The following is a 26,714-nucleotide window of genomic DNA, read 5'->3' as shown; positions in this document are numbered from 1 at the left end:
AAGTAGTATTTGCAGTTGAAGACTGAGGTGGAGCCGGGCGGTGGTGGCGCACGCCTTTAATCCCAGCACTTGGGAGGCAGAGGCAGGCGGATCTCTGTGAGTTCGAGACCAGCCTGGTCTACAGAGCTAGTTCTAGGACAGGCCCCAAAACCACAGAGAAACCCTGTCTCGAAAAACCAAAAAAAAAAAAAAAAAAAGTCCGGAATTGTTTCATGACAGTGGTCGTCATCGCCTAGCATTCCAGGGCTAGGTATGTATGATCCACTGATTGTCCCGATCTTCCCCCGATGGGCCAGAATCTGGACTCTACTCAGAACCTGGGGGTAGCTGGCAACAACTGTGGTCTTTAGTTAGCTGTAGTCCTTGTCAGTGAGGGAGATGATCCCGCTCTTTTCAATTCAGTCTTTTCAATTCAGCTTCTAAACAGTCTCAGGATGACTCTTTGAGAAGTCCTTTAAGGGCTGGGGACCCCACTTGAGCTTTAGGGTGCTCTTTTCCCACTGGCCATGGAAGTTCCTAACCTAGGACATCCAGGACTGCAGAGGGCAGCTTTGGCTGCTTGAGGACCGCGCTGAAGGGGAGGGGAAGTCACCGCAAATCCAAGGGCCCTTAGCCTACAGAGCACACAGGGCGGGGTCTGGTGGGAGGAGCCAGTGTGACCTTGGTCACTCTCCCGCCGAGACTGCCTAGGGGGTGGGACTCACCGTCTCTATGGTGACCGAGAAACAAGGGATAATACCACGGAGCCGCCCCAGCTGCAGTCCCGTCCGGAAGCCGGCAGGGAGCGGAGCTGTGGAGCCTCCTGGTCTCCAGCATCTGTCGATTAGTTCCTGGGTCCTGTCTATCCGAAGGCACACTCAGGAGCAGCCACGAGATAGAAGCCGGTAGGAGAACTGAACATCGACCACCCTGATTAATATCCTCCACAAGGAGGGGTGGGTGGGAGCAGCCTGTACCAACCTTGGATGCACCCCGGCCCTGGCCCCAAGCGTTCCACACACACCCCTACCCCCACCTCCTTGCTAGGCTGATTGATGACTGCAGCTGTCCCAGCAGGAGCTGACAGGCGGATTCAGTTCAGAGGTGTGGTCACTCCATCCAAGGTCTACAGACCCCAGAGCAGTTGTCTGTGATTTTGTTCCACCTGAACAGCCCCCAAATCCATCTTCCTCTAGACAGAAATGAGCAATAGGCTCAGGATCCTCCCATCCTTGAGACGAGCATCACATAGCACTCAAACTCCCCTGGGTATGTTTACTGCTGGTGACCAAGTGCAGGGCTTTGGGTTCCCGGTTGGGGTTTGCACCTTGGAAGAGGCAAAGGGAGCGCAGTACCATCTGGGTTACATCCCACAGAGGTCCCCTGCAATGTGGAGTCTTGGTTTCCCCGTCTTAAAAACTGCAACTTACGGATGAGCAGGTGTGGTCACCAGGAAGGGCCTTTCAGTGTCTACTTACTAGTATAGTAGTGGAAGAAGAGGAAGCTGTGGGGGGTGGGGGGTTGTGGTCATTGGTGACTTTTGTTCTAAAAGGCAAAGATGGTGGCTGAGAATGAGGGTGTGGTCAGGATGCTGCAGTGGGTGTGGTGATGGTGGCATATCTTAATATGATGCAGGAATATGGGGATGCCGAGGGGCTTTTGGGGCAGTCTGCGTCAATAGCTCTAGGTATACAGATAATTGTAGGAAAAGCGACAGTGTGGTCAGGAAGCTGCAGTATGGATTGTGGTGGTGGGTGTTCAACATTGTTATTGCATAGACTGGACGTTGTGGGGGGGGGTTCAAGGCAGGGCTGTGTCAGAAGCTGCAGGTATATGGATGAAGGGGGGTGCTCCAGGGTATGGTCAGGGGGCCTTTGTAAGGGCTGTGGGTGCAGAGTCAGGTTAGTGAGTGTGGTTGGGGTCTTTAGGATGTGAAGGAAAAGCATGCAAAATGGGGACGCAAGTGAGGTACAGGGCGTGAGCTGCAGTGGCAGTTTCACAGTGGGGCTGAGGGTGTGGTCAGAGGGCCGCAGGAGGGAGCTGAGTGAGGGTGGCTCGGGGGGGTGCAGGAGGGAGCTAGGAAGGCGCGCTTTAGTGCAGGGCTGAGGGTATGCTGGAGAGGGGGTCCAATGTAGGACTCTTAGGGTCTGCGCCGAGATGGAAGTGGAAAAAAGGGTCAAATTCTGGGCTTTGGGTGTGGCTGGAGGAGGCCTCAGTGCAGGGCTGTGGGTAGGGTCAGGGGGTACATGGTTGAGGGTGTGGAGAGCCAGGGCTCAGTGCTTATGAGCTGTGAGGATGTGGACTGGTGTGGTCGCCCTCCGGGTGTGATGAAAAGACCTTAGTGGAGGGCTGAAGTATAGACAAGGGGATGTGTGCTTCAGTGAAGGGTTGAAGCACCAAGATCATGGTCCCATTAGCATGGAGGACTTTAGGGGCTATTCTAGAAGCCTCCACCTAGGCTGCTTCCAGTTTCCCACTCCTAAGCTCCACAGACTGGGAGCTCAGCTTCAATCAGTGGCAAGGGGCCAGGAAGCCACGGTTGTGCCCTAGGCTTAGGGAGTGCTTGGCATGCCCCACCCGTGGGCCCCTGATCCCCAGCCCAGCCCAGCCCAACCCAGCAGCACTGGGAGCTTCTCCCTGAAGCCGCCCTGACACCATCCTACCCTTAGCAACACTCTCCAAGCAGTACTACCTCCCTTAGCAACTGTCTCCAGGCTTCACAAACTGTGGCCAGGCCAGACCCAAGTTCCTGCTCCCCTCATGTTTTTGTTTAACAGCAAATAGTAACAAGGCCAGGGCTGGGCCAGCTGCACCCCTGCCTAGGGCATGCACCACTGCCTAGGGCATGCACCACTGCCTAGGGCATGCACCACTGCCCTTGTTCCTGCTCCCTTGTCAGGCTTAGGCTGGGCCTCTCTAGGTCTTCATGACCCTTAGAGAGACACTGCCCTCACGAAATACCTGCCCATACGCCAGCCTTGCCTGGAACTGACCCAGTTTGACAAGGAGCTTTTAGGGAGGGAGGGCTTTCCTGCCCCCCCCTTCCACCCAAGCAAACTCTGTGCCAGGGACAGACAAAGCCATGCCCTAGCTGCTACCCGCACAGCCCTTCTGGACAGTGCCACTCTGTTCTCAGTGCTGTGTGGGCATCATGATCTCATCTCCTGAGCTCTATTGAGAACCAGAACTGGCATTGAGTGTGACAGGACCTTTCTGCCTGTGGCTCTTCCTCAGCTCTGGGGCACAAGAAGACACAAGGTGCCCCCTCTCTCTGAGGGACTGTACCAGGCGTGCAGCCAGCTCACCCCTTGTTGGTTTTGAGATGGCAGCAGGGATGGTCTGGGTCTCAGGCGGTGACAGAGGTGGATTCCCACAGGGTTGGCATGGCAGCAAGCACCGATGTAGCTGGGCTGGAGGAGAGTTTCCGAAAGTTTGCCATCCATGGCGACCCCAAGGCCAGCGGGCAAGAGATGAACGGCAAGAACTGGGCCAAGCTGTGCAAGGACTGTAAGGTGGCTGACGGAAAGGCCGTGACGGGCACGGATGTGGACATCGTCTTCTCCAAAGTCAAGTGAGTGCTGGGCAGCCCGTTTCTCGTGTTCCCAGAAAGTGGGGAGTTGGGGGTTGGGGGCTGGGGTCAGGGAGGGTATCAGGAAGGGAGAATCCTTACGGTGCACGTGGGGCCTGGCAGGGCGAAGTCAGCTAGAGTCATCAACTACGAGGAGTTCAAGAAGGCCCTGGAGGAGCTGGCGACCAAGAGGTTCAAGGGGAAGAGCAAGGAAGAGGCCTTTGATGCCATCTGCCAGCTGGTAGCAGGCAAGGAACCAGCCAATCTGGGTGTCACTGTAAGTGCCCTGCTAGCCCTGCTGCTGAGAGGGATGTGGGGAATCTCAGCTGAAGTGGGGTGGGTAGGATGGGCCAGTTTCCCTCTCGGGTGACCCTGTTGGAACTCTGTCCAAACAGAAAGCAAAAACAGGAGGTGCTGTGGACCGGCTGACTGACACCAGTAAGTACACAGGTTCCCACAAGGAACGCTTCGATGAGAGTGGCAAGGGCAAGGGTATTGCTGGACGGCAGGACATCCTGGACGACAGTGGCTACGTGAGCGCCTACAAGAATGCCGGCACCTATGATGCCAAGGTGAAGAAGTGAGACCTGGGAAGGCCCCCAGTGAGGCTGCTCCACTGGAGGCTCAAGCCTGGGTCAAGGGTCACACAGAACAAGAAAGCCTGGTTCCCTCCCTGCTGGATCTGCCACCAAGAGCTTCCTGCCTAGTCCCAGGGCCATCCCACCAGGCCTCTGACCCAGACTTCTGTATCCCTTCCTTCTTCTTGTCTCCCTGACTTCTGTCTGGGAGTCAGTGCCTACACCCTCACCTCCCCAGCCTGGTCCCAGGTATGGCTGACTCTTGCCTGCTTGCCTCATATTTAAGCTGCTGCTCTGGCCAAGTGCCTAGTTCTTACCCAGACCTCAATAAAGATACCTTTTGTACCAGTATGGACTGACTGGGTGTGATGGGTCTTTGCAGCCCCTCAGTCTCACCACCTCCTGTAATCCACCCTGCTGGGCTCTTCCTTCCCACTGGCAGCTGGGCCCAGGAGAATGGATGAGATCCTCTTCTATTAGTGCAGAGCGGAGCCGCAGGGAGATGTAAAGTGTTTTGCTGGCCCTGACCCCAGAGTGATGCCATCACAGCCCGCTGTCCTATCGCTAAGGGCCTCAGTCTGCACAGCAGAAGGAAGGATGAAACAGCACACTTGGCCTGAGCCAAGCCTTGGCAGAGGCTCAGCACCAGGACTCAGTACGATGGCTGCCAGCAGGGGGCTATTAGGGTAAGACATTTTGGGCTATAGCCCAGAATCTCAGAATAGTCAGGGCTAGAAGGAACCTGAGAGAATAAACGGTTGATTCCCTAATTTTATGGCTGAGGAAACTGAGGCCCAGGGAAGAAAGACTTCTACAGATGAGGCCCGGACTGTAAGCGCCTTGCTTTCATGCCAGCCCTGTTCTGGCACAGCAAACCCCAACACTGTTTCTCAAAAGAACGGAGCCTCACGGACAATGATGAGCCTGGGGTCCCAGTGAGGGACTCTGGCTGATTCCCTTCCGTCTGTTCACCATTCTGATGGGGAAGGTGGAGCCATTCTGCTTCCTTCCAGATCATCAGTTCTGAGTCCCTGGTGTCTGGGCAGAGCTGTTCCCAAGCACAGGCTTCATTGCCAACTCTCCTTCCTTGCTGTTGTGACACGGAGACTTGGAGCCTGTCCTTGAGAGGGCAGCTTCTGACCTGAGCACAAGTGAGGGAATGTAACTGTGTGTCCCTCCATCCCACAGGCTGTCCTGGGATGTGCTTGCTGCTCAGACTGGGCTCAAGCCCTGCAAACCATGTAGGGATGAGAGATGCAGACAAATGGTGTGAGATGGACAGGGACAAAGGTCGGTTGGAAAGCAGAGGGCACAGGCTGGCTCCTCACTGGGCTGTCCCTATTCTCTCAAGCTACCTGGGTAGGGTTTCAGCTTCTTCCTCCCCAGCAGTAAAGGAGTGGTCCCTTCATCTAGCCTGGGAAGTCTGTTTGGATTGCAAGCTTTCCCACAGTGAGCGTTATGGGATCTGTAAATCCTTCCAGCTCCCACTTACTGAGAGCTCCTCACAGCAAATGGGTCCACCTGTGTCCATACCTGGTCTCACTCTCAGCGAGAGCTGCAGGGTGTGTGTGGGGAGCAGCCTGTTCATTCCTGTGAGTGGTGGGATGACTTGGAGGGAGGGAGGGAGAGGAAGAGGAAGGAGGGAGGGGAGGGAGAGAGGGAGTGCTCTGAGTAGATGCTGGGCTGCCACCATTAGATGATCACACTAGAGGCAGGGAGGAGTGGGGGGGGGGACAAGAACTATGGGATTTGCCCATGATGGTCTGCATAGTAGATTGATTTGCACCCTGAGTTGTGTTTCTAAAATGTGACAACCCAGACATTCCCCTCTCTGTCTGAGCCTTAAGCTCTATGGAGATTTCTTCATGGGACAAGGAGAAGATGGCCCTTGTGGATCATGCACACAAAAATTTTTTGGCTCCTTTTTAAAGCCAGATAAACCCAAATGTCTGTCGATTTATTTCTAATTCAGAAACACGGGGGCTTCACAGCGTGAGTGTAGCAGTGAGATTCCTTCCCTGCATGGCATCTGAGTAGGAACATGAGACAGTGTCTCAGTCCCCTGCCTCCCTTTCTGACATGGATTAACAGGTGAAGAGGTCTGAGAGCATTTGTTTCCTGGCAACATTAGCTGCTCCGGAGAAAGCTGACACAGAAGTAGACCACTGAGGCTTAAGATCCCTGATTAACCAGGATCAAAGTAAGTACACTCCTCACGTGTGAAGTGGACACTGAACCCAGGCACGCTCACGAGCCGAGTGAGGTGGGCCTGTTTCTGTTGCTTCTGCTGTCCAGCTTCTTTGTGCTTAGGCCAGTTCTACTTCACTGTAACCCAGTCTCCTTAGAGAGGAAGCCTTTTAAATGCAAGCCCTACTCTTCTGCTCCTTACTGGAAAGTCCACAAGGAGCCATGCAGCTAAGTTCCTCTGCCCTCCACAGCCCTGGAGACATGCCACTCTGTGACACAGCACAGCTCCTATTTTCCTGTTCTTGTCCTTGATCCTATGCTTTGCCTAATAACCTGTTTATTCTCAGGTCTCGGTTGACTGTCCTCTGGAGACGTTTTCCTGACATTGCACTCTCCAGGCTAGGACTGGTGGATGTCCTATCATATACTCTTAGGTTACCATGTCCCACTTCTGTCCCTGACCCATGATCCCTGATTCCTCAAGGGTCACCAGACTCTGCATTCCTAGTCTAGAAGGCTCTCCATCATCTCCTTGAAACCATCCTAATCTGCAAGCTCTTCTTCCAAGCTCTCATTAGACCAACCTCTGATGTCCATCATGTGAGTCTTACCAGGCTGTGGGCTCCTCCAGAGTGGATACCTTTGCACCATGGCAGAGGAGACTCCAAATGTTTCAGAGTCTCTGGAATTCATCTAACACAAAAGACATTGACAGATGTCCTTTTGTAACTTCCTGCCACAGCCTCAAAGGACATTGAAAAGTATCCTCTGTTTTTCCTTTTCTGACATTTTCAATCAAATGTTTCTGTGTGAAATGGTGTCTAACAATCTGTGTGGGCAGAAGGAAAGAATGACCAAACGGGAGGAAACAAATAGAAATAAAAGAGGGACAATATAATCATAAAAGTTTTTTCTTAATCTTTGGGGTAAACACCACTACCCAACACCGTGACAATGGCACCGAGAGCCCTCCATGGCTGGAAGGGAGCTGGTGGTGAAGGTTTCAGGGCTAGCTCCACAAACTAGGCTCGGGGGCAGCTTCTGAGACACTCTGTATTAGATACTGACCAGTGTCGTGTGCCATTGGTGAGGAGGAAGACAGCGTGCTTTTCCCAAAGGGCGACGATCTCCCCAAAGGATGACTTTTCTCGGGAGGCAGGAGCGATTTCCCAGAATAACCTTTTTGCTCTTTATTCAGCTGCTGCAGCAGATACTCATTAGTTACCACCAGGGATCTGAGGCCCAGGGGAAAAGGCAGTCATGAAATCACAAAAGCAAAGTAGATGCCATTCAGGTCTGAAATGACTTCTAAAGACAAATACACAATGAAGTGACATCTTTCAATAGAACTGTCCAATTTATAGGGTGGACTATCTTAAAGCAGACCTACAGTTCCTTTGTTACAATTCATGTGATTGTGTTCAGACTGACTGGAGCAATTATATTTCACATTTTATGGAGTGGTTCGTCCATTCTTTCCAAAGCACTTTCTTGATGAGAAGTAGAAGCACTAGGGCACCGGCTCCTATCAGGCCCGGCAATTCCCACTCAAGAATCATTGCTTCTTTTATTAGCTTGCCTCTGTAGCTAACTAACGGTACAAGCCAGTACTGCATTCTTGGACTCTGAATTACCACATAACGCTAAAAGCCAAAAGATGATGTATACAGCCAGGTGTGATGGCGCACACCTTTAATCCCAGCCAGGAGGCAGAGGCAGGCGGATCTCTGTGAGTTTGAGACCATCTTGATCTATATAGTAAGCTCCAGCATATCCAGGGCTATGTAGAGAGACCCTGTCTCAAAAAAATTATACCCATAGTATTAATTACAGCACTATTTTGTTTTCAGGGATTGGAGGTGGGAACTGACCTTGAGCACCTCACACTTGCTAAGTACACACACCCCTCAGCTCATACTGGACTATTTTTTGCAGTCAAATATTGTTCATCTAACTGGTAATTTTATAATAGAGGACTAATTTTAAAAAAGGATAACCACACAATGAGTACTAGGCAGGCATAAAAAGGACTGAGAGCTAACTCAGGCCACTGTGAACTGATTTTTTTTGTCTTAGTTTTTCAAGACAGGGTTTCTCTGTGTAGCTTTGGAGCCTGTCCTGGAACTCTTGTAGACAAGGCTGGCCTCGAACTCACAGAGATCCACCTGCCTCTGCCTCCTGAGTGCTGGGATTAAAGGTGTGGACCACCACTGCCCTGCGTGACCTGATTTTTTTTAAGGTAAAAATGTTGGGTCAATGAGATGGCTTAGTGGATAAAGATGCAGTAATCATGCTTGACGACCTGAATCTGATCCCTGGGACCTTCATGGTAGAGGGAATGAAACAACCCTGTACACTGACTTCCACCCACAGTCTAGCATATTCAATCCTTTCTCCCTTTCCCAATAAATAAATAACTTACAATATTAAAGCAGGCCTGGAGAGGGGGCTCACAGAGCACTGCTCGTCCAGAGGACGGCAGTCAGTTCCCAGCACCACACGGTGGCTCCCAACATCAGTAACTCCAGCTCCAGGGGTCCTGGAACCCTCTTCCCGCTTCCATGAGTTTGGCGCACAGACATGCAAAGCGCACATAGGCAGAGACTATGACACTTTTAAAGTTAAAGATAAGAGTGAATATAAAAAGTAACACCTTTTTATAAAAGTTGCTCCTTTTGTTTGTTTGTTTGTTTTTCGAGACAGGGTTTCTCTGTGGTTTTGGTTCCTGTCCTGGAACTAGCTCTTGTAGACCAGGCTGGTCTCAAACTCACAAAGATCCGCCTGCCTCTGCCTCCCAAGTATTGGGATTAAAGGTGTGCACCACCACTGCCCAGCAAAAGTTGTTCCTTTTTTATAAAAGTTGAGCAGATAACAGCAGCAGCAGAGTCCGCTGTAGAAGGCTGGTGAGGGGAAGGAAATGGCTAGATACTTCTCAATCTTATTTATGGATTTGACTTTAAGATGATATACATGTTTAATAAAACTATACAAACAAACCAAAAAATTTCCCTAAGAACCAAAGTAAAAATGAAATAAACAAGTTGAGTGATTTAGGAAAACAGAGTTGTTTCAAGTTAATCTGAGATAGGTATTTTGAGTGTTCATCCCTTAGAGGAGACGCTCTACCGCGCAGCGTGGGCCCCAGACCAACAGCTATAGCACAGACAGGGAATATCAGAAACACAAATACTCAAGCTCGGAGCCTATAGTGCCAATCAGAATTCTGCATTTCAGCAAATCAACAAATCCTTCCTGTAATTCCAATGCAGAACCATGACTTTGACCTTTCTTTACTCTTCAAAGCTTGGAATAGTTATAAAGAGTTTTGTTGTTGCTTGCTCTTTTTTTTTTTTTTTAATAGAGTCTCAGATAGTACAGGCTAGCCTTAAACTTACTATGTAGCCAAGGCTGACCATCCTACTACCACAAGCACAGGGGTTATAGCCATGTCCTACCATACCCAAATGAAAAGTTATGGGGTGGTTTGTTGTTATTATTGACTGTTTTAAGCTATCCAGAAAGGGCCTGGATCTGACCCTCTGGTTTTAATGCTACTCTACTGAAAATCAGTGATGAGGTCTGAGTTTGAAGGTAGGAGGTTTGGTTATTTAAACATCAGTGAAAGTTCTAACTGCTGGTTGCCTTAAGCCCTTCCCCCAACCCATCAGGAGGTGCTCTCTGTGAAGAGGCAGGGCTACTTTGGATTCTTTCCCTATTACTCCCTACTGAGTGCTCTTAGTGAGTCTTCTGTGCTCAATAGCAAACAGGCACTTTCCAGAGGAGCCAGATGACTGATCTGAGGGGTATGTAATGACCAAAACAATTGGCTGACCCTAAAGTCCCATTGTAGCCACTGAAAAACTAACTGCTGAGTAGTTCCAACCCACCAGTGCCAGCAAAGGGTTGTCCCTGGTGTATGAAGGCAGTACTAAAAGCTGTCCTTTGATCTCTGAGTTAACGTGGCCTAGCATGGGAGATTTCCATACACTCATTTACACAGGTGTTGAGTCTAGTTTCCAAGAAAAGCAGAGCAGATAAAGAGAAGTGAACACAGGCTCTGAAGCCAGCCAGTCAGACCGCTCCTACCTCTGACTCTCATGGAGAAGAGCAACTGTCTCCTCCAGCCTTTTCAGCTGAGTCAGCTCCTGGTTCAGGCAAGCCACCTGTAGGGTCAGCTGTTGGTTCCTGCGCAGAAGATCATCTACAAAGGGTACAACAGCCAGGAGTGAGCAGGAACTCCAAGCTCACCTTCGGTAGAGCTCAAGTACTTGGGGACATCTCAACCAGCCCCCACCCTTCCCAGTACTTCCCTCCACCTGCTATTCATCATTTCCTCCCTTAGAGACAGGAGTTATTTGGCAGGAATATGGATTTGGTAACAGACCTGAATTACAGCTCAGCCACGTACAATTAGACATATTAGACCAGCCTTTGAGTTTCACCAGAGCCCACAGGACCACCACGAGGTTCCAGTGACACACCTGCCCTCACTGCTGGACCCAGGAAACAATACTCAATCTCCTGCATTCTACATTTTGGTTGGGAAACTTGCGCCCTTTCTCCCTACCAAGTTTGTGGAAACATCTAGAACTGTGTCAATCTGCAAGATTTTCAAGCTGTAATATCTCAGTGATAGTCAAGACAGTTACACCCGCCTCTCCGACAGTCATGAGGAAGGCAAAAAGGCGCAGGGACTCTGGTCCTAGAGGAGCCAGTTTTCTGGAGTACCGCTTTGCGAATGCTAGTAAGCGTACCAATCGCCTGGGATTCTATTGAAAATAGATTCTGGTTCAGCAGGCCCTTGGAGAGGCCAATACTCCCTTGCCTAGCAAGCTCCCAGGTGATGCTCCCATGGATCATGTTTTCAGTGGCAAGGTCTGGAAGGTGGAAACAGGGCTGCTGTAAGTTCACTAACCCCCGGAAGCTACTGTACAGAACCGGTGCATGCGACTGAGTGAAAGGATTATTTTTGAAGTAGGTGGGAGGAGACTGATGACCATCTGTGTTTTGTGAACGTCAGATTGGGCTGAGTTTTAACAGTGGTGGCTCAATGCTTCCATGTCAAGTTTCTCATAGCAATATGAGTGCCTGTATTTACTTACAAAAATTGAGCTAGAGGTTTGAAGTAGAGGGTAGATTTTATTTATTTTTTGAACAGGAACTTGTCTGGAACTTGCTCTGTAGACCAGGCTGGCCTTGAACTCAGAGATCCACCTGCCTCTGCCTTCAGTACTGGCAGTAAAGGGGTGCGCCAGCCACCTCAGCCTAAGCACAAACTTAAAAGGTAGCATTTGCTACCTGGGAGGCGGCGGCAGGTGGATCTCTGAGTTCACGACCAGCCTGGTCTACAGAGTGAGTTCTAGGGCAGCCAGGGCTACACAGAGAAACCCTGTCTCAAAAAACAAACAAACAAACAAACAAACAAACAAACAAACGAAGTAGTATTTACAGAGACGGAGTGAGAAGGGAGCACAAACACGTGACTGATGTGATTATCAAAACCACATTTCTCAAGAGAGGTTTAGCAATGTGTATGAAAACCCTCAAAAATGTCTATGCTCTTTTTGGCTTTTCCTAGGAAAATAATTGAAATGTACACACTTGTATACATTTGTACACAGATGTAGACGTGTACTTTTTGTGCGGCAGCTTTTGACAGCAGCATTATTTATAATATAATGTAATATAATATAATATAATATAATATAATATAATAGCATATGTATCAGGAGTCCTAGTCCCATCACCAGGGAAGAAAGGTGGTCTCTGAGAAACAGTTTCATTCTAGGCTTTCTTCTGCCTTAGGTCTTTTTTTCGAATAGTCAGAATCTCTTTAGAATCATTAACTTTCTCTCCATATTATAATTAAACAGTCACTATTGTAAGCAAATGCAACGTTATAGTTATTAAGTATTAGAAACAATATGGTGTTTGATAGAAAAATGAGGGCTACAGGCAACATTGTGGGAGCTGCCTATGCCATTAAGTTAGGATGTAGTAATAGCTCTATGGCTGCCTGGGGTACAGAGGGGAAAATGACTGCACAGGTATGTAAGGGAACTTTCTGGAGTTATAGAAATGTTTTAGATTTTCATTAGAGTAAGTTTAAGATGAATATATTGTGTTGTATTAAGTTATCCTGAAAAAAAATCAGGGTATAGCTAGGTGGTGGTGGTGCACACCTTTAATCCCTGCAGAGGCAGGTGAATCTCTGTGAGTGAGTTTGAGACCAGCCTGGTCTACAAAGTGAGTTCCAGGACAGCCAAGGCTGTTACATAGAGAAAAAAAAAATCAGGGTATAGTTTAAAATTTTGAGTTGAATGTTTATCATATGGAGGTAAACCGGAAGAAAGAATTCATAAATACTGATGGTAGTCATTGCTGGGTCATGGATCTGTATTTCCTTATACATTTTCTCTTGCTGTAATGATTTAAAAACAACATTCATGTATGTTTTACATGAACACAGCGTTTCATATGTAATTCAAAGACATCTGCACTACAATTCTCTGAAGCAAAGCGAGGGACTTTGCCCGGATTGGATTCTCTAGCACCACAAAAATAAATAACTCTCTGAGGTAAGATTACAATTTCTACTATTTCCTAAGGAAAAATAATGGCCAAGGAGAACCAAAGGCAGCCATGAGAGTTTTGGTTGCCAACGCTCATTAAACAGGCCATTTAGCAACAATTATTTTGGGCAACCTCACACATGGCTTTCCTAACTTACCGTGTGAATGAGATGGGTGCCCACTCACAACTGAGGCGGCAGCACCCCCCTCCAACTGCTGAATTTTTTCTGACAAAATCACGTTTTCCTCCAGCACTTTGACCAGTTTTTGCTTCAAATTTTCCTTTAGACCAGAAAACAACACATCAGCGTGTTAAGAGTCTGAATTTTTAGCAGTGCCATTTCCTCTGTGACAGACTGAATGGGAAGGTGCAGCTATGAGACCTCACTAGAAGTTCAGTTCATGGGTAAACAAGTTCCAGGGCAGCATTCAAACTGGTCAAATGTAAAATCTTTTTTTGTTTGTTTGTTTTTTGAGACAGGGTTTCTCTGTGTAAAAGCCTTGGCTCTTTGGAACTCGCTCCGTGGAACAAACTGACCTTGAACTCACAGAGATCTGCCTGCCTCTGCCTCCCGAGTGCTGGGATTTAAAGGCGAGCGCCACCACCTTCTGGCCTATCTTTCTTGCCGGTAATCTGCAATTCTTGCTGAACACTGGTAGGTTTGCAAGGGGCTGGCATTCTGAGTCATCAACTGAAGATTCTAGTGCTGAACATGCTGTCTGAAAATGCACTGAAGCTAAGAAAAGGGAAACTTTAAAGAGTTTCTTCATCTTCTCCTGAATCCAGCAGCCAGATACTCAAATATGGTGCTGGTCCTAGACTCTCTGCTCCATCAGAAGGGAGAACGATGGCATTTGCCTTCCATCATTGGGATCACACCATGGCCTTCAACAGGGTGGTGTTATACACTTTTACTCAAGAGTTTTCGTCTGCTTCCCCTCCTTGCCCTTTCACATTTCTTTAGGATTTTGGGATTTGGACTAGAATGAAGGAGTCATCCCTGAAGACTGCATGTTGTTCCCATCCTAACGAGTTCCGTATTCCTGATCGTTCTGCCTGACTTTTTCACATTTTGGTTCTGGAGTTTCTAAATGTCTACAGTAGTTATGCTCCTTGGGGCCCTGGACCGTTCTAGTCAGGATGTTATGTTTTTCTAGTGAAGAAAGAGGAGAGAAAGATGAGGGAGCCATACCACGTCGTTAGGAACCAGCCGCTCGACTTCCTTTAGCTGGCTCTCCCTCCAGCAGAAGGCTTTCCCTGCCTTGTCTTCAAGCTGGGAGCGACACTGCTGAGGAGGTGCAGGCACAACCAAAGACAGAAGCAAATCTCTGGCAGGACCTGCCAAAAATTCAGGTTGGGCACATGGGCCAATCTTAAAAACTAAAGCACAGAATTTCAAGTCAGTAACGGCCAGCTCTGTATCTAAACATGGCCTTTTGACGTGAGTTTTAAGTGGCTGTAAGAGGCGTTGTGCCCCGAATCCTCTGTGGAGGATACACACAGCCCTTCCTGTTTGCACTAGTCCAGAGATTCTGCTCCGAGTGTGTGGGAGGGGTGATTTCCTACAAAATGGCAACAATGGGTCAACATAGGAAGGAAGGCTGATTCTTTCTCCTCTATGTCCCTTTAGAATTAAAAAATTACCATATTAATTATTTATAATAATGGGTTTATCAAGACAGTTTTATATATATATACACACACATTTTATTATATTCATACACACATTAATTGCCCTCTCTTGTCCTCGTCCCATATAATTTTTTAATTAAAAAATTTGGTGTGGGGGTTGGAGAGATGGCTCAGCAGTTAAGAGTATTTGTTGTTCTTGCAGAAAACCAGAGTTCAGGTGGTTCACAGGCTCTTGTAACTCCAGCTTCAGGGCACCTGACAGTCTCTTCTGGCCTCTGGGCACCACGTACACATGCAGACACCAGCGTACACACAACTGAAGCTAAGGTCTTTCAGGAAATGGGATGTGTCTAGTGCGAGCCAGGCAGGTGTTCTACCACTGGGCTAGATACGCTCAGCCCTTATAAATTACAAATAATTTTTACAGCCAAAACAACTCTCAAGGTTCTCATTTTTAGTTAAAGATTTACTAAAAAGCAAAAGTTCCTTGAATTTTTTCTCTTTTAAACAACAAATAAACACCGGGAACCAACATTCATAAAACTATTTGCCCCATGTCCCTAAAAGGTATTCCCTAAAAAGGGCCCAAGGCATTTACTCATTTCATTATTTACATCACCATTTCAATAGTCTTTGCAAAATTCTGATAATCAAACCTAATTTATGCTGTATTTATTACTGGCACTTCCAAAGGACCATAACATAATTTTGCAATTATTAATATAACTACTCTCAATTACATATATCTGATCATGCAGTATATTAGCAAAGATGACACATGAGCTCACACACCATAGGAAGGGGAAAACAATTGCTACAAAACAACTTGCAAAATTATTTAAAAAAATAGGGAAGACAAATGTAACAAAATAAAAATTTGGTCCGGCTGTGGTGGCGCACGCCTTTAATCCTAGCACTCGGGAGGCAGAGGCAGGCGGATCTTTGTGAGTTCGAGGCCAGCCTGGTCTACAAGAGCTAGTTCCAGGAGAGGCTCCAAAGCTACAGAAACCCTGTCTTGAAAAACAAAACAAAACAAAAAAAAATTGTTAACCGTGGTGTTTCTGGAAAATTTTGTTAAGTGTACACACTTTTCCTTGCAGGCTAAGGGAACTGGATGACTATTAAAAAACCACAGAGCAGAAGCAAGGTCCTGCCTTCCTAACTGCACAAAGAACTATGCACTTACCAAGAAACTTCTTGTTGAGGAGGAGGGAGCCAGAGCCATTCCAGTGCTTATCCACCAGCTCCAGGAGCTGTCTGAGGACAGTGGCCACGTGGGGGGTTCTGGCGGAGATCGGGGGACTATGGTTTCCTGGTAAACCATGCAAACTGCCCAGGTCGCTAGAGAGAGGCTCAAGAAACAAAACAAAACAAAACCAAAACCAGTACCATTTGTGTCATTTTTACACAACAAAGGAAATAAGGATCCAGACATTTAAAGCATTAATAATTTTTTAAAGTAAAAAAGCTTCATCTTTTGGTTTAGATATGAATCTCATATTACATGTTCAAGACAAACATATGAGATATTCTAGGCAATTTCATGTTTCTTTTTTCTTTCCCTTTGATGGTGCTAGGGATTAAACCCAGGACCCTGTACCACTGAGCCTCATCTCTAGGCTGTCAAAGAAATTTCAAAAGCAGCAGAACCACTATCATGACTTTCTATGCAGGTTTTCAGAATTTATTAACAATAAAAATGTGTTATTTAGTCCTTATACGTGTGGTTCAATGTATTATGTAATACAAAAAGAAGATGAAACGGCAGGGCATTTTTAAGAAGTACCATATATAATAAGATAAAATTGACAGCACTTTAATAAGAAATTAAAATTCATAATAAGCTTCTATTTTAAATGAACATAAATGCCCTCTAACATTATAAGAATTTTGAGTTAAATGTCATTGTTAAGTACTAATGGTATATTTTTATTCAAAGAAACCATAGATAGATTTATATAGTAAGAGTCTTCATTCTAAGCTGACATGCATAATATTATGCATTTTCTATATGTCTACCTCCTAGTCTTTCCTAGAGAGTTTTGTGGACTTCAAGAACTAATGCAGGCTAGAGAGGTAGCTCAGCAGGGCTTGCTTAGCATGTGCAAAGCCTTGGGTTCTATCCCCAGCAACACACACACACACACACACATAGACATGCACACTCACACACACAGACATGCACACACACAGACAAGTACACATCCAGACACGCACACTCACACACACTCGCACACACACATAGACATAAACACTCTCACACACACACTGACATGCACACACAGACATGCACACTTTCACACACACTGACATGCACACACAGACATGCACACTCACACTGACATGCACACACACATAGACATACACACACAGACACTCACACACACAGTATGACATACATTAAAGACAGTCAAATTATTTCTCAATTTTGCTTGATGTAAAAAACTAAAGATGATTATTAGGTAATGAAACACAGCACCCAAAGACAGTGATATGAGCTGAGTCACGTGTGTGGGCTACGGTTGGTAGGGAATGGCGTTACAACGAGGATAAACATGTTCCAGGAAGTCTAGGCCTGGTCCTGATCAGTACAGCGTAAGGACTGTGGATTTATGAAAGACACAAAAGGGGGTCATTTGAGAAGTTAACCTGATTTGGGGTTAAAGCATAACAGAGTCTAAGTCATATAAAAAACTACTTTATGGAAATTTTTTAAAAATAAAATTTACTGTTACTGGTTTTAATTTTTTTCTTTTCTTTGTTGGTTGAGACAGAGTCTCGTGGGGCTTAGGCTGGCCTTGAACTTTTGATCCTCCTACCTCTGCCTCCCAAATGCTGATGGTAGACTCCACCATATCCAGTTTAACTTTAGAAATTTGAGAATTTCAGATTTCAGAAACCAAACAGCATATATACATATAATTTGCAGTCAAGGACCTAGCATGTGTGAAGCCCTGGGTTCCACTAAAAGCGAAAAAACTGTCTGCTTTTATGCTCATATTAAGTCAGCACATTGAAAGCTTTCCATATTAAGAAAAACAATGTCTAACAGGAAAAAAATGATAATATTAAAGACAATCCAAAAATGTTGAGATTTTTAACAATGTGACATGAAATAGAAGTGAAAATTTTTCCTAGACTGTTTAGTAATAAAACATCCCAGTATCCTAAGTGTTCCTGGGACTTTACCCTAAATATATTATCACAGTTAGTGTTTTTGTCTGATCAAATGGGCGTTTGTGGGTGAGAATGTAAAACAAGCCAGGAACTAAAGAAAGTATTGCAAGACTGCCCCCTTTAGTGAACAAAAACTACGACTGTCTCAGAGGCCGCCATGTTCCTCCTTTACTGTGATGTAGGAGAGAGCGCCTAGGCCTTGCACAAACTAGGCAAACTGTACCCGGCTCTCAGCTCCGCAGTTCTGAAAACAGACCAGGAAGGATTCAAAGGGTTAAGAAACGTCAATTTCCATTAAATCATCCTAACGTGCAAAAAGATTTCCAACAACTAAAAACTTAAAATGATTAGAAAGAGTTTTTGACCAAATATTCTGCTTCCTTACAAGGCAGCACACGACTGACACACGATTCCCATGACAGGGATCGCGGGCTCTCAGAGCTGTGGCTCCCTGGCGGCAATAAGACCTGCAGAAAAATTAACATTCAGAAAATACAGGTCTTGATTCTCAGAGTCACTTTCAGCTAAAAATCCCCTGGAAATCTAATTCACTTGCTTATGGATACTTTAGTGCGGGGAATAGAATCATTTGAGTATCTGTACAGAAAAGCAAAATAATGATGTTTAGCTGGGCGTTGGTGATGCACACCTTCTATCCCAGCACTGAGCAGGATGAGGCAGGTAGATCTGTGAGTTCAGGGTCAGCCTGTTCTATAATGTGAGAAAAAGATTTTGTAAAAGCCATTTCAAGTAAGTTAGCTACTTGTGACAATGTCTCCACTTTGTCCTGCTAGTAAACTCTTGCAGGAACAGTTAGTTACTCAAGTGTCTTCCTACCATGTACCATGTTTATGCTTTCAGAGTAAATCAGTTCCCTTGAGATAGAAAGCTGAACAAATAGAAAAGTGGTATAACTCTTCCTAGGGGCAAAAGAGTCACAGGCTATAGCCTGGTAGTGCTGGCCACAGGTCTTTGAAAATCCCCTAAAACTTCTAGCAATATTGGTGGAACCACTGGAAACCCCAAGAGCAGCACATTCTGTTCTTGAGCCTTTGTGTTTCTTGTACACACACAAACAAGTCAATACTTGCGCCTCGCTGCCTGTAGCTTCTTGGAAACCACACTTCAGATTCAGGTTGGCAAGAACATTGTCCTTCCGCTTGAATCCTCCGCTTAATGACCTCTGCGTTGGAATTTCCCTGTTTTCTGGAGTCCCAGGAGGTAACAGCAGTGTCCGAAGAGAGTTTCCAAGGACACGGTTGCCTGGGAAAGAACCAGGTGCTGGTGCAAAATCCCTGAGACTGCTAGATAACTGTTGTTCTACATTGGCCAGCAGAGCAGGGTCACTGTTGAAATGGGTCGTGGCATATAGATCTGTGGAGAAAAAGCCTGGCAAATGAACCTGCCTTTCAACTCTCTTACAGCTGTTGGTATCTAGGGTTATAATAATCACTCTTTAACATAACTCCTTTCTTTGTCTCCCTCTATCTGACCAAACCTCAATTCTGAATAAATTCAACTATCTACATGTTCCCAGCGTATACCAGAGCAGTGGTTAGAGAACAGTGCACATCTGTCCTGACCTTTCTCACTTTCATTCATGACTGCTAGATTATTTGGACACTTATTACTGCCCAGCTTTCCTTATATATTACTCCAGTCAATTCATTTTATTTCCTGAGAGAATTATTTCACATTTCTTTTCTCTCCAGCTTTGAATATCATCTCCTCCATCCTTTATCTCATCAAGAAAACAGAAAACCAAAGAAAATGTCCCTACCAATCTCACCACTGAATTTATCAACTGACTTACACTTTATCGGCTGTCTGAATAAACCCCCTGCCTCCTTCTTGTAACTGTTGCTGCTTAACTGCTTCTTTACCAGATGACTAAATTTCATCTCTTGTGGACTAGACAAGGAGCTCTTCTGTTTTCTGATACATCATTATTAATTATCCCTCTGCCGGTGATTTTTATCAGTCTTATAAGATTCCATCCCCTCTTCCATTTCTCTGCTCCTTGAGGAGTTGTATGTACTCAGTTCTCTGTTGCTTCATTTCCAGGGTGTGTGTGTGTTTTTAACTCACCTCAATGGAGCTTTTATTTTAATGTATCCCCTGAAGCTATTCACTAATTCCTTGTGTTTCCAAATAACTGCCAGTCCAGCTCCTTCCCAGCAGCCTCCAATATAGAATACTACTTCCTCCTTCTTATCACATATTTTTCACTTAGCACCACAGCGTAACAATCGGCTTTCTCCTTTTCTTTCACTCTTCATGGTAGTTTGTCTTTATCTATTCAACTTTAAATTTTCACAAGACTCAAGATCTTGGATCTCTTTCCTATCTAAGTTTATTCCTTAGATGAGTAGCTCATCCACTCACAGTTTTAATGTCATCTGTCCCTGCAAAATTCTCTAATTTATATTTCCAACTACATTTCCTCCTGAAATCCACACTATTACGTCAAATTATTAGGGTGCCATCTTCAGGAAGTTCTTTTTTTTAAATATTTATTGATTTATTTATTATGTATACAATATTCTGTCTGTGTATATGCCTGCAGGCCAGAAGAGGGCATTAGACCCCATTACAGATGGTTGTGAGCCACCATGTGGTTGCTGGGAATTGAACTCAGGACCTTTGGAAGAGCAGGCAATGCTCTTAACCGCTGAGCCATCTCTCCAGCCCCTCCAGGAAGTTCTAATAGCACCTCAAACTTAAGGTATATAAAACAAGATTCAATATTTATCTTAAAACTCATTTCTCTTCTAGTCTTTTTTATATCATAAATTCTCCTCGTAAGCGAGGCTGAAACCTCAGAATCACTGACTCTCTTTCTCCTACACTTTACTCCAAGTCCATCAACAAATTCAAGGGCATTTTTCCTATAATATAGTCAGAATCTGTCATCTGCTCACTACCTTCACTGTCTTTCTAGTTGAAGCTACCGACTTTTATCTAAATTTTAACTTCTTAAATGGGTTTTCCTATTTCCATTCTTGTCCCATTTTATTCTCAATTCAGTATCCAGAGTAATTCTTGTTCTGGTTTTCTGTCTCTTTCTCTCATCCCAGATCTCATACATGTGCAGGTACATGTTCACATGTCTGCATGGAGGCCAAAGGATGATGATGGCTGTTTCCTCAGTCACTGTGCAGTGAGACGGGTCCCTCACCAAACTGGTAGGTGCAGCTGGCCAGAGAGCCCTACAGACAGCTCCTGCTGTGTCTGCCTTCCCAGCACTGGAATAAGGGGTGCATATCACCACACCTGGCCAGATTTCACCAGGGAATCTAAACTCAGATCCTTAGGTTTGTGCAGCAAGTGCTTTACCAACCTAACTCACTTCCTAGCCCCTCAGAGAAATGCGTAAGTGAGAATCCTTTACTATAAATCTTCCAACCATACATCTCACCCGGGATAAATGTTTGGCCATCACTCTGGCCTTGTCTATACACTTCATTTCCCTTACTCCGCCATACTAGATTCCTTGTTCCATAAACACAGCCTCAGGAATTCTTCATTTGCTGTGTCCACTTTAGAAAGTTCCACCCCAAGTTATCTATATAGCTTATACTTTCATTTCACTCGAGTCTCATGTTTATGATGCCTCAACATAGAAGTCTGACTTGGCATCCAATCTGAAACATTGCTTCGTCCTTATTATTTCTTATATACTTGTCATTTTCCATCATAGCACTTATAAATTGATATATTTATATGTTAAGTTATTATCTATTTTACCTTGTTAGAATAAAATTAGAGACATAACTTATGATCACGTATACATGGAATTAGATTTTGCTTTTACTTTATCTTAGAACTAGACTAGTGTCCAGCACATGGTAGGTATCCAATGAGTTTTGTTGAATAAATTAATAGCCAAAGACCAGTCTCTATGACTTATCCTGAAACTATCTTCTCCTGAGAGCGAACTTTCCTATTCCTACACTTGCATCATTCCATGCTCAACTCAGACCCAGACTAGCTCTTTTTCTTTTGTTGTTCCTCACCATACATGTGCATGTATGTGCATGTTCACATGTGATCATATGTGTGTGGAGGCCAGAGGTTGATGATGGTGACCAGAGAGAACTAGATGCATTTGGGAATAGGTCTTGCGATGCCACTAACTAAAATAACATGTAGTTGTAAAACTCATATTTCTATATTTTTTCCTCTAAATTATCCATCATGTTGCACCCAAACCCTCCAGATTTCTGGAAATTCCATGAACCACTAATGACCCTAATATACAACTGAAGAACCACAAATTCAGTTTCAATAAAATCCAAAATTCATGTGTTTAAAAAGACTGCAAACTGACAGCTATTACCTGAACTAAGCTTCAAGAGCCTTCCTGTACTGGAGTCGGGGTTTGACAGAGAAGTTAGTAAATCTCCACAGGAATGGGATGAGGTGGCTTTTATGTCATTTGAAGGTTTTATGCTATATTCTCGGTAGTTCTTGATTTTTTGAGGCTTTTTGACAAGACTTCCGTGCAGGGAAAGAGTTTGAGAATAATGATTATCATAACAGTCCAGATTGACATCTGAAGGTAATTGATAGGGAAGGATCTGGTTAGAATCACCCACATCCAGGCGTTTACCCAATGAGCCATCATGGATACATGGATAGGTGTCAGGTCTTGGTATCAAGTCTTTTTCTGGAGAAGAACCTGAAGACTTAGTGTCTAAAAAAGATACTCGGTAGCCATCTCTAGTCATCTTCTCTGGAGATCGGACTGTGGACTGATGAGGCAGGTAGTGTCTGAATTCTAAGCCTCACCAAAGAAAACAAAACAAAACATAATGAGAATTCATCTTGGTCCAGTTGGGTATCTTTGTTCACTAGGATAGGGTATTAAAAGGAGGTGGTTTCTAATTCTAATAGATGATAGCAAAGTGATGAAGGGATGTCCACAGGGACAATGACAACAAGACATGTAGGACATCTTGTAAACAATAAAGAATCTGTATCATTATGGAGACAAACTTCAAAATAATAGAATAACCTAAGAACGTTCTCTTAAAATTGTAGTTTCAGAGTTTTCTACGCAGTGTTTTTGCTTTTTTTTTTTTTTTTCTTTGAGACAAGATCTGTCTATGCAGCCTAGACTGGCCTGGAATTCACAACCCTCTTGCATCCTCCATTTCCTGGGATTACAGATGTGTGCTACCATACTTGCATGCATGGCTTCCAGACAGCAATTTCATATAAAAAGTTGGCATACTTCCACAGTGACAACAACTGTAGCTTTATGCATTGAGTTTATAGACAACAGTTGGTCTATGATTTTATAGACTCCTTGCCTTCTCTCACTATTAAACTACACCCAGAGGTTTTAGTTCACCCACTGGGAACTGATACCTAAGCTAGTTAAATAGTAGAGAATGCAAAATGTATGAAAATCCCTGGCCTAGGTGCTATCCTAATTCTGAAGAATTTCTCTCAGACAGCTATTTGCTATTCAATAAGTCTCACAGTTTAGCAAGTAGAACAGTAGACAAAGGAGCAGGCTCTGTGCTCCTTGGTACTTTCAGAGTCTGTAGTGCTTGATGGGATATCTTAGGAATAAAATATGTCATTTCTGAATTAGCTACACTAACTCTTCTAGCCCTGTGTTTCTAGGACCTACAGGACTGGCTCACCCGTTGTCAACATACATCGCATGGCAAAGGCCATAGAACAGTATCTTTACTTAGGTAACAAAAATAACTTAGGTATAAAGAACTGGTTTTTTAAGTAATGACAAATTATATATTTTATCTTCCTGGGATGGTATAAATCCAACAAAGAGCTAAGAAGATAGTTAGGAAATTCTAGGTCCAAATTAGGAATCAAACAAACAAAAAACCAAAACAAATAAACAAAATTTTAAAGGTGTGCTAGGACAGAAAATCACATTTACCCAAAGTCATTTAGGGTGAAAAGGGACAAAAGCATAGGTTCTGCCCAAGGTAAGAGACATGGCAACTGCTTCCCCATAGCTCACACACATTGTCGGAAGGAAATGTGGGCAGGATGCAGTGCTAAGGATAAAATAAGCCATTTCTGAGAGTGACTTGTGCTGGGATTAAAGCAGTTCCAGACTGATAGTATTCTAATACTTGGCAAAAGCAAATGGAAGTTTGTTCTGGAAAAGACAAACACATATAAGACTAATAATTTTTTGTTCAAATAATTACTAAAATATAAAAAGCAAACAACCAAAAATAAACAAAAAACCCAAAAGCATTAACATGAATGAAAGCAGTAGAAAAAACATAGACCTATAAAGATCTCAGATACTATGAATAATATATACCATATAGCTATAAAGCACCTAAGTTTATTCTGTTTAAGGAAATATAAAAAAAGCCTACATTTTTCTTAGAAAAGGTGACTTAGACTAAATTAAACATATATAACTGAGAAGAGAAAAAAAAGGACTGAGAAGAAAAAAATTTGGAATTAAGAATTCAACACACAGAGTTGGACAGTGGTGGCGCGTATCTTTAGTCCCAGCACTCTTGAGGCAAAGGCAGACAGATCTCTGAGTTCAAGGCCAGCCTGGTCTACAAGAGCTAGTTCCAGGACGGGTTCCAAAGCTACAGAGAAACCCTGTCTCAAGAAACCAAACATGAGGGGGAGGGAAATGGGAAACGGGGAGCAGTTGGAAATTTTAATTAAAAAAGAATAAAAAAAAAAAGAAACCAAACATGAACAAGAACAACAAACAAACAAACAAAAAACAAAAAAAGAAACAAAGAAACCAGAGTTCATCACCAAAAGGCCCACATTGAAGGATGTATTATGACTGTATAACGATTCTACAAGGGATAAGATGTCTGGGCTAAAGAAAGAAATGAAAACAAAGATAAATTTAAATGAAAATTGTATAAAAACATCTTGTGGGGTTTAAAAAGTATGCAGAAGGGGCTGGAGAGATGGCTCAGAGGTCAAGAGCACTGACTGTTCTTCCAAAGGTCCTGAGTTCAACTCCCAGCAACCACATGGTGGCTCACAGCCATCTATAATGAGATCTGGTGCCCTCTTCTGGCATGCAAGCATACACGGAAGGAATGTTGTATACATAATAAATAAATAAATCCTAAAAAAAAAAAAAGTAGAATGTAGAATAAGAAAACATAGGAACTCTATTTGGGAATGTAGCTCAGGGGTGGAGTCCTTGACCAGAATACATGAAGTCTTAGGTTCAATTCATGAAAGCAGAAGGAAAGGTCTGTAGGATTAATATCTTTGGGGAGTGGAAGATTAAAAGGATGAAGATACTTTAAGGTCTTTAAATTACCTGAGAGAAAACTTAAGAAAAAGATCACTATATTGACAATTTTTAAATTGTATAAGTCAAGAACATATTGTCATTTGGAGAATAATACTAAAAATATTCAAACGGTATAACTTAAAAATCTGAGAAGAGAGAGAGAGGGAGGGAGAGAGAACAAGTAGAAAAACAACAACTCTAAAGGAAAGCAAGAAACATAAGAAAAAGAAACACTCGCTTTAGGAGGAGAAAAGCGTCTGTAAGCCCCCGTCCCTGGGAAAACAGGCTAGCCGCCCAGAGCAGAGCTGCTGCGATTCTCTCCCCACCCAGACTCCTCTGGATGCCCAGTGAGCGGGATATTTACCGTCTTCCTTGTGAGTGTCACTGGTCTCCCTTCTTGTTGCTTCCTGCAACTAAAAAAAGTTTGAAGATTTAGGAAGAAAGGCATTTGTTCAGGCGTGAGCTCCCAAGACTGGGAGTCTTTCCTCCAAGGTCATTCATCCCTGGAGGGGAGGGAACTAGACCTTCCAGCTGGGGTCAACACGAGGAGGTTCCAGGGTTGGTCTAGAGCAGGGAAGAAGACTCCTTGAAAACACAAACTGTCCTAAGAAGGTAACAGGCACACCAAAACACTGAACTACTGTATTTTGTCTGCACACGAATTAGATAAGGCCACTTTTTCTTTTCCCTGTGATGATGCACTTGTGAGCTAGGGATCAGAGGTTGATGTCTTCCTGTTCCTGTGCACCTTAGTTTTTGAGACAGGGCTTCTCATTAAACTTGTTACGCAGCTATTTGATTAGTCTGGCCTGTCAGTGAGCTGGGATCCACCTGCGCACCTTGTGCCACCTGCACTTGGGTTCCAATCACAACCTTATGTGGATCCAAACCCACATCATCGTGCTTGTGCAGCGAACACTACCCACTGAACACTCTCCGCAACCCACATCATTTTCTCCAATTTTATCTTTTCTGTTGGAAGGACTATTCTATTTATTTCATTTTCTAATAAACCTGAGTACCAGCTACAGAAACTAACAAGAATTTTTGTTTTTCTTTTTCTCCTGAGACAAGGTCTTGTATAGCCCTGGCTGGCCTGGAGCTCCCTGTATAATCAGGGTATCCTCAAACTTGCTACAGTTCTGCTTCTGCCTCCTAAGTGTTGGAACTGTAGGTGTGTGCCCATCATGCCAAGCAACTACTAGAGTTTTAAGAAGCTGTAAATGCCCGGCAGTGGTGGCGCACGCCTTTAATTCCCGCACTCAGGAGGCAGAGGCAGGCAGATCTCTGTGAGTTCAAGGCCAGCCTGGTCTACAAAAGCTAGTTCCAGGATAGGCTCTAAAGCTACAGAGAAACCCTGTCTTGAAAAACATAAAGAAAAAAAAAACTGTAAATTAATCTGAAGCATAACTAGGCAAGAACTGAAAGCAAAAAGAAAGCCACCTAACAAGCATTTAAAAATATCTTAAAATGTTCATTTTCTTGGCTAGGGATATATCTCAGTGGCACAGGGCTAGACAAGCATGTCCAAGGCCTTGGGTTCTAGTCCAGCACACCCAGGCATCACGTATACGACATATACAATTTACGTGGCCAGAAATAAGTTCAATTCTCTCTCTCTCCTCTCTCTCTCTCTCTCTCTCTCTCTCTCTCTCTCTCTCTCTCTCTCTCTTTGTTTCAGGAATTAATTCTAGAGAGTTTTTTTTTCTGAGAAATATTATTTAACTGTAAATTGGAATATATATTATCT

General features: G+C 44.5%; 2 protein-coding genes across 2 annotated transcripts in view; one reads left to right on the top strand and one right to left on the bottom strand.

The window, feature by feature from the left end:
• The first annotated feature begins 729 nt into the window (after positions 1-729).
• On the top strand, positions 730-4,470 carry Tppp3 (tubulin polymerization promoting protein family member 3). The gene is made up of 4 exons (XM_057753866.1): positions 730-884; positions 3,356-3,550; positions 3,671-3,824; positions 3,943-4,470. The coding sequence occupies exons 2-4, from the start codon at positions 3,363-3,365 to the stop codon at positions 4,129-4,131; spliced, it is 531 nt and encodes a 176-aa protein (XP_057609849.1). The 5' UTR covers positions 730-884; positions 3,356-3,362; the 3' UTR covers positions 4,132-4,470.
• A 2,787-nt stretch (positions 4,471-7,257) lies between these two features.
• Lrrc36 (leucine rich repeat containing 36) overlaps positions 7,258-26,714 on the bottom strand; it is a 34,640-nt gene continuing 15,183 nt past the window's right edge. The window contains exons 4-11 of the mRNA XM_057753653.1: positions 25,329-25,377; positions 22,034-22,474; positions 18,782-19,068; positions 15,704-15,869; positions 14,078-14,223; positions 13,043-13,166; positions 10,399-10,513; positions 7,258-7,547 (exon numbers count right to left, since the gene is read on the bottom strand). Of these exons, the coding sequence (XP_057609636.1) occupies positions 7,322-7,547; positions 10,399-10,513; positions 13,043-13,166; positions 14,078-14,223; positions 15,704-15,869; positions 18,782-19,068; positions 22,034-22,474; positions 25,329-25,377 (1,554 nt within the window). The 3' untranslated portion in view covers positions 7,258-7,321. The remainder of the gene's footprint in view (positions 7,548-10,398; positions 10,514-13,042; positions 13,167-14,077; positions 14,224-15,703; positions 15,870-18,781; positions 19,069-22,033; positions 22,475-25,328; positions 25,378-26,714) is intronic.

Source organism: Chionomys nivalis, chromosome 21 (assembly GCF_950005125.1).
Source record: "Chionomys nivalis chromosome 21, mChiNiv1.1, whole genome shotgun sequence".
Taxonomy (NCBI): domain Eukaryota; kingdom Metazoa; phylum Chordata; class Mammalia; order Rodentia; family Cricetidae; genus Chionomys; species Chionomys nivalis.
Note: the sequence above shows the minus strand (reverse complement) of the source record. Positions and strands in the feature narration are given on the sequence as shown.

Bases quoted from the DNA above. Each gene is read 5' to 3' on its own strand.
- Tppp3 (XM_057753866.1), top strand. From the start codon at position 3,363: ATGGCAGCAAGCACCGATGTAGCTGGGCTGGAGGAGAGTTTCCGAAAG. The intron at 3,551-3,670 runs GTGAGTGCTGGG...GGGGCCTGGCAG, and splicing joins ATCGTCTTCTCCAAAGTCAA to GGCGAAGTCAGCTAGAGTCA. The intron at 3,825-3,942 runs GTAAGTGCCCTG...CTGTCCAAACAG, and splicing joins CAGCCAATCTGGGTGTCACT to AAAGCAAAAACAGGAGGTGC.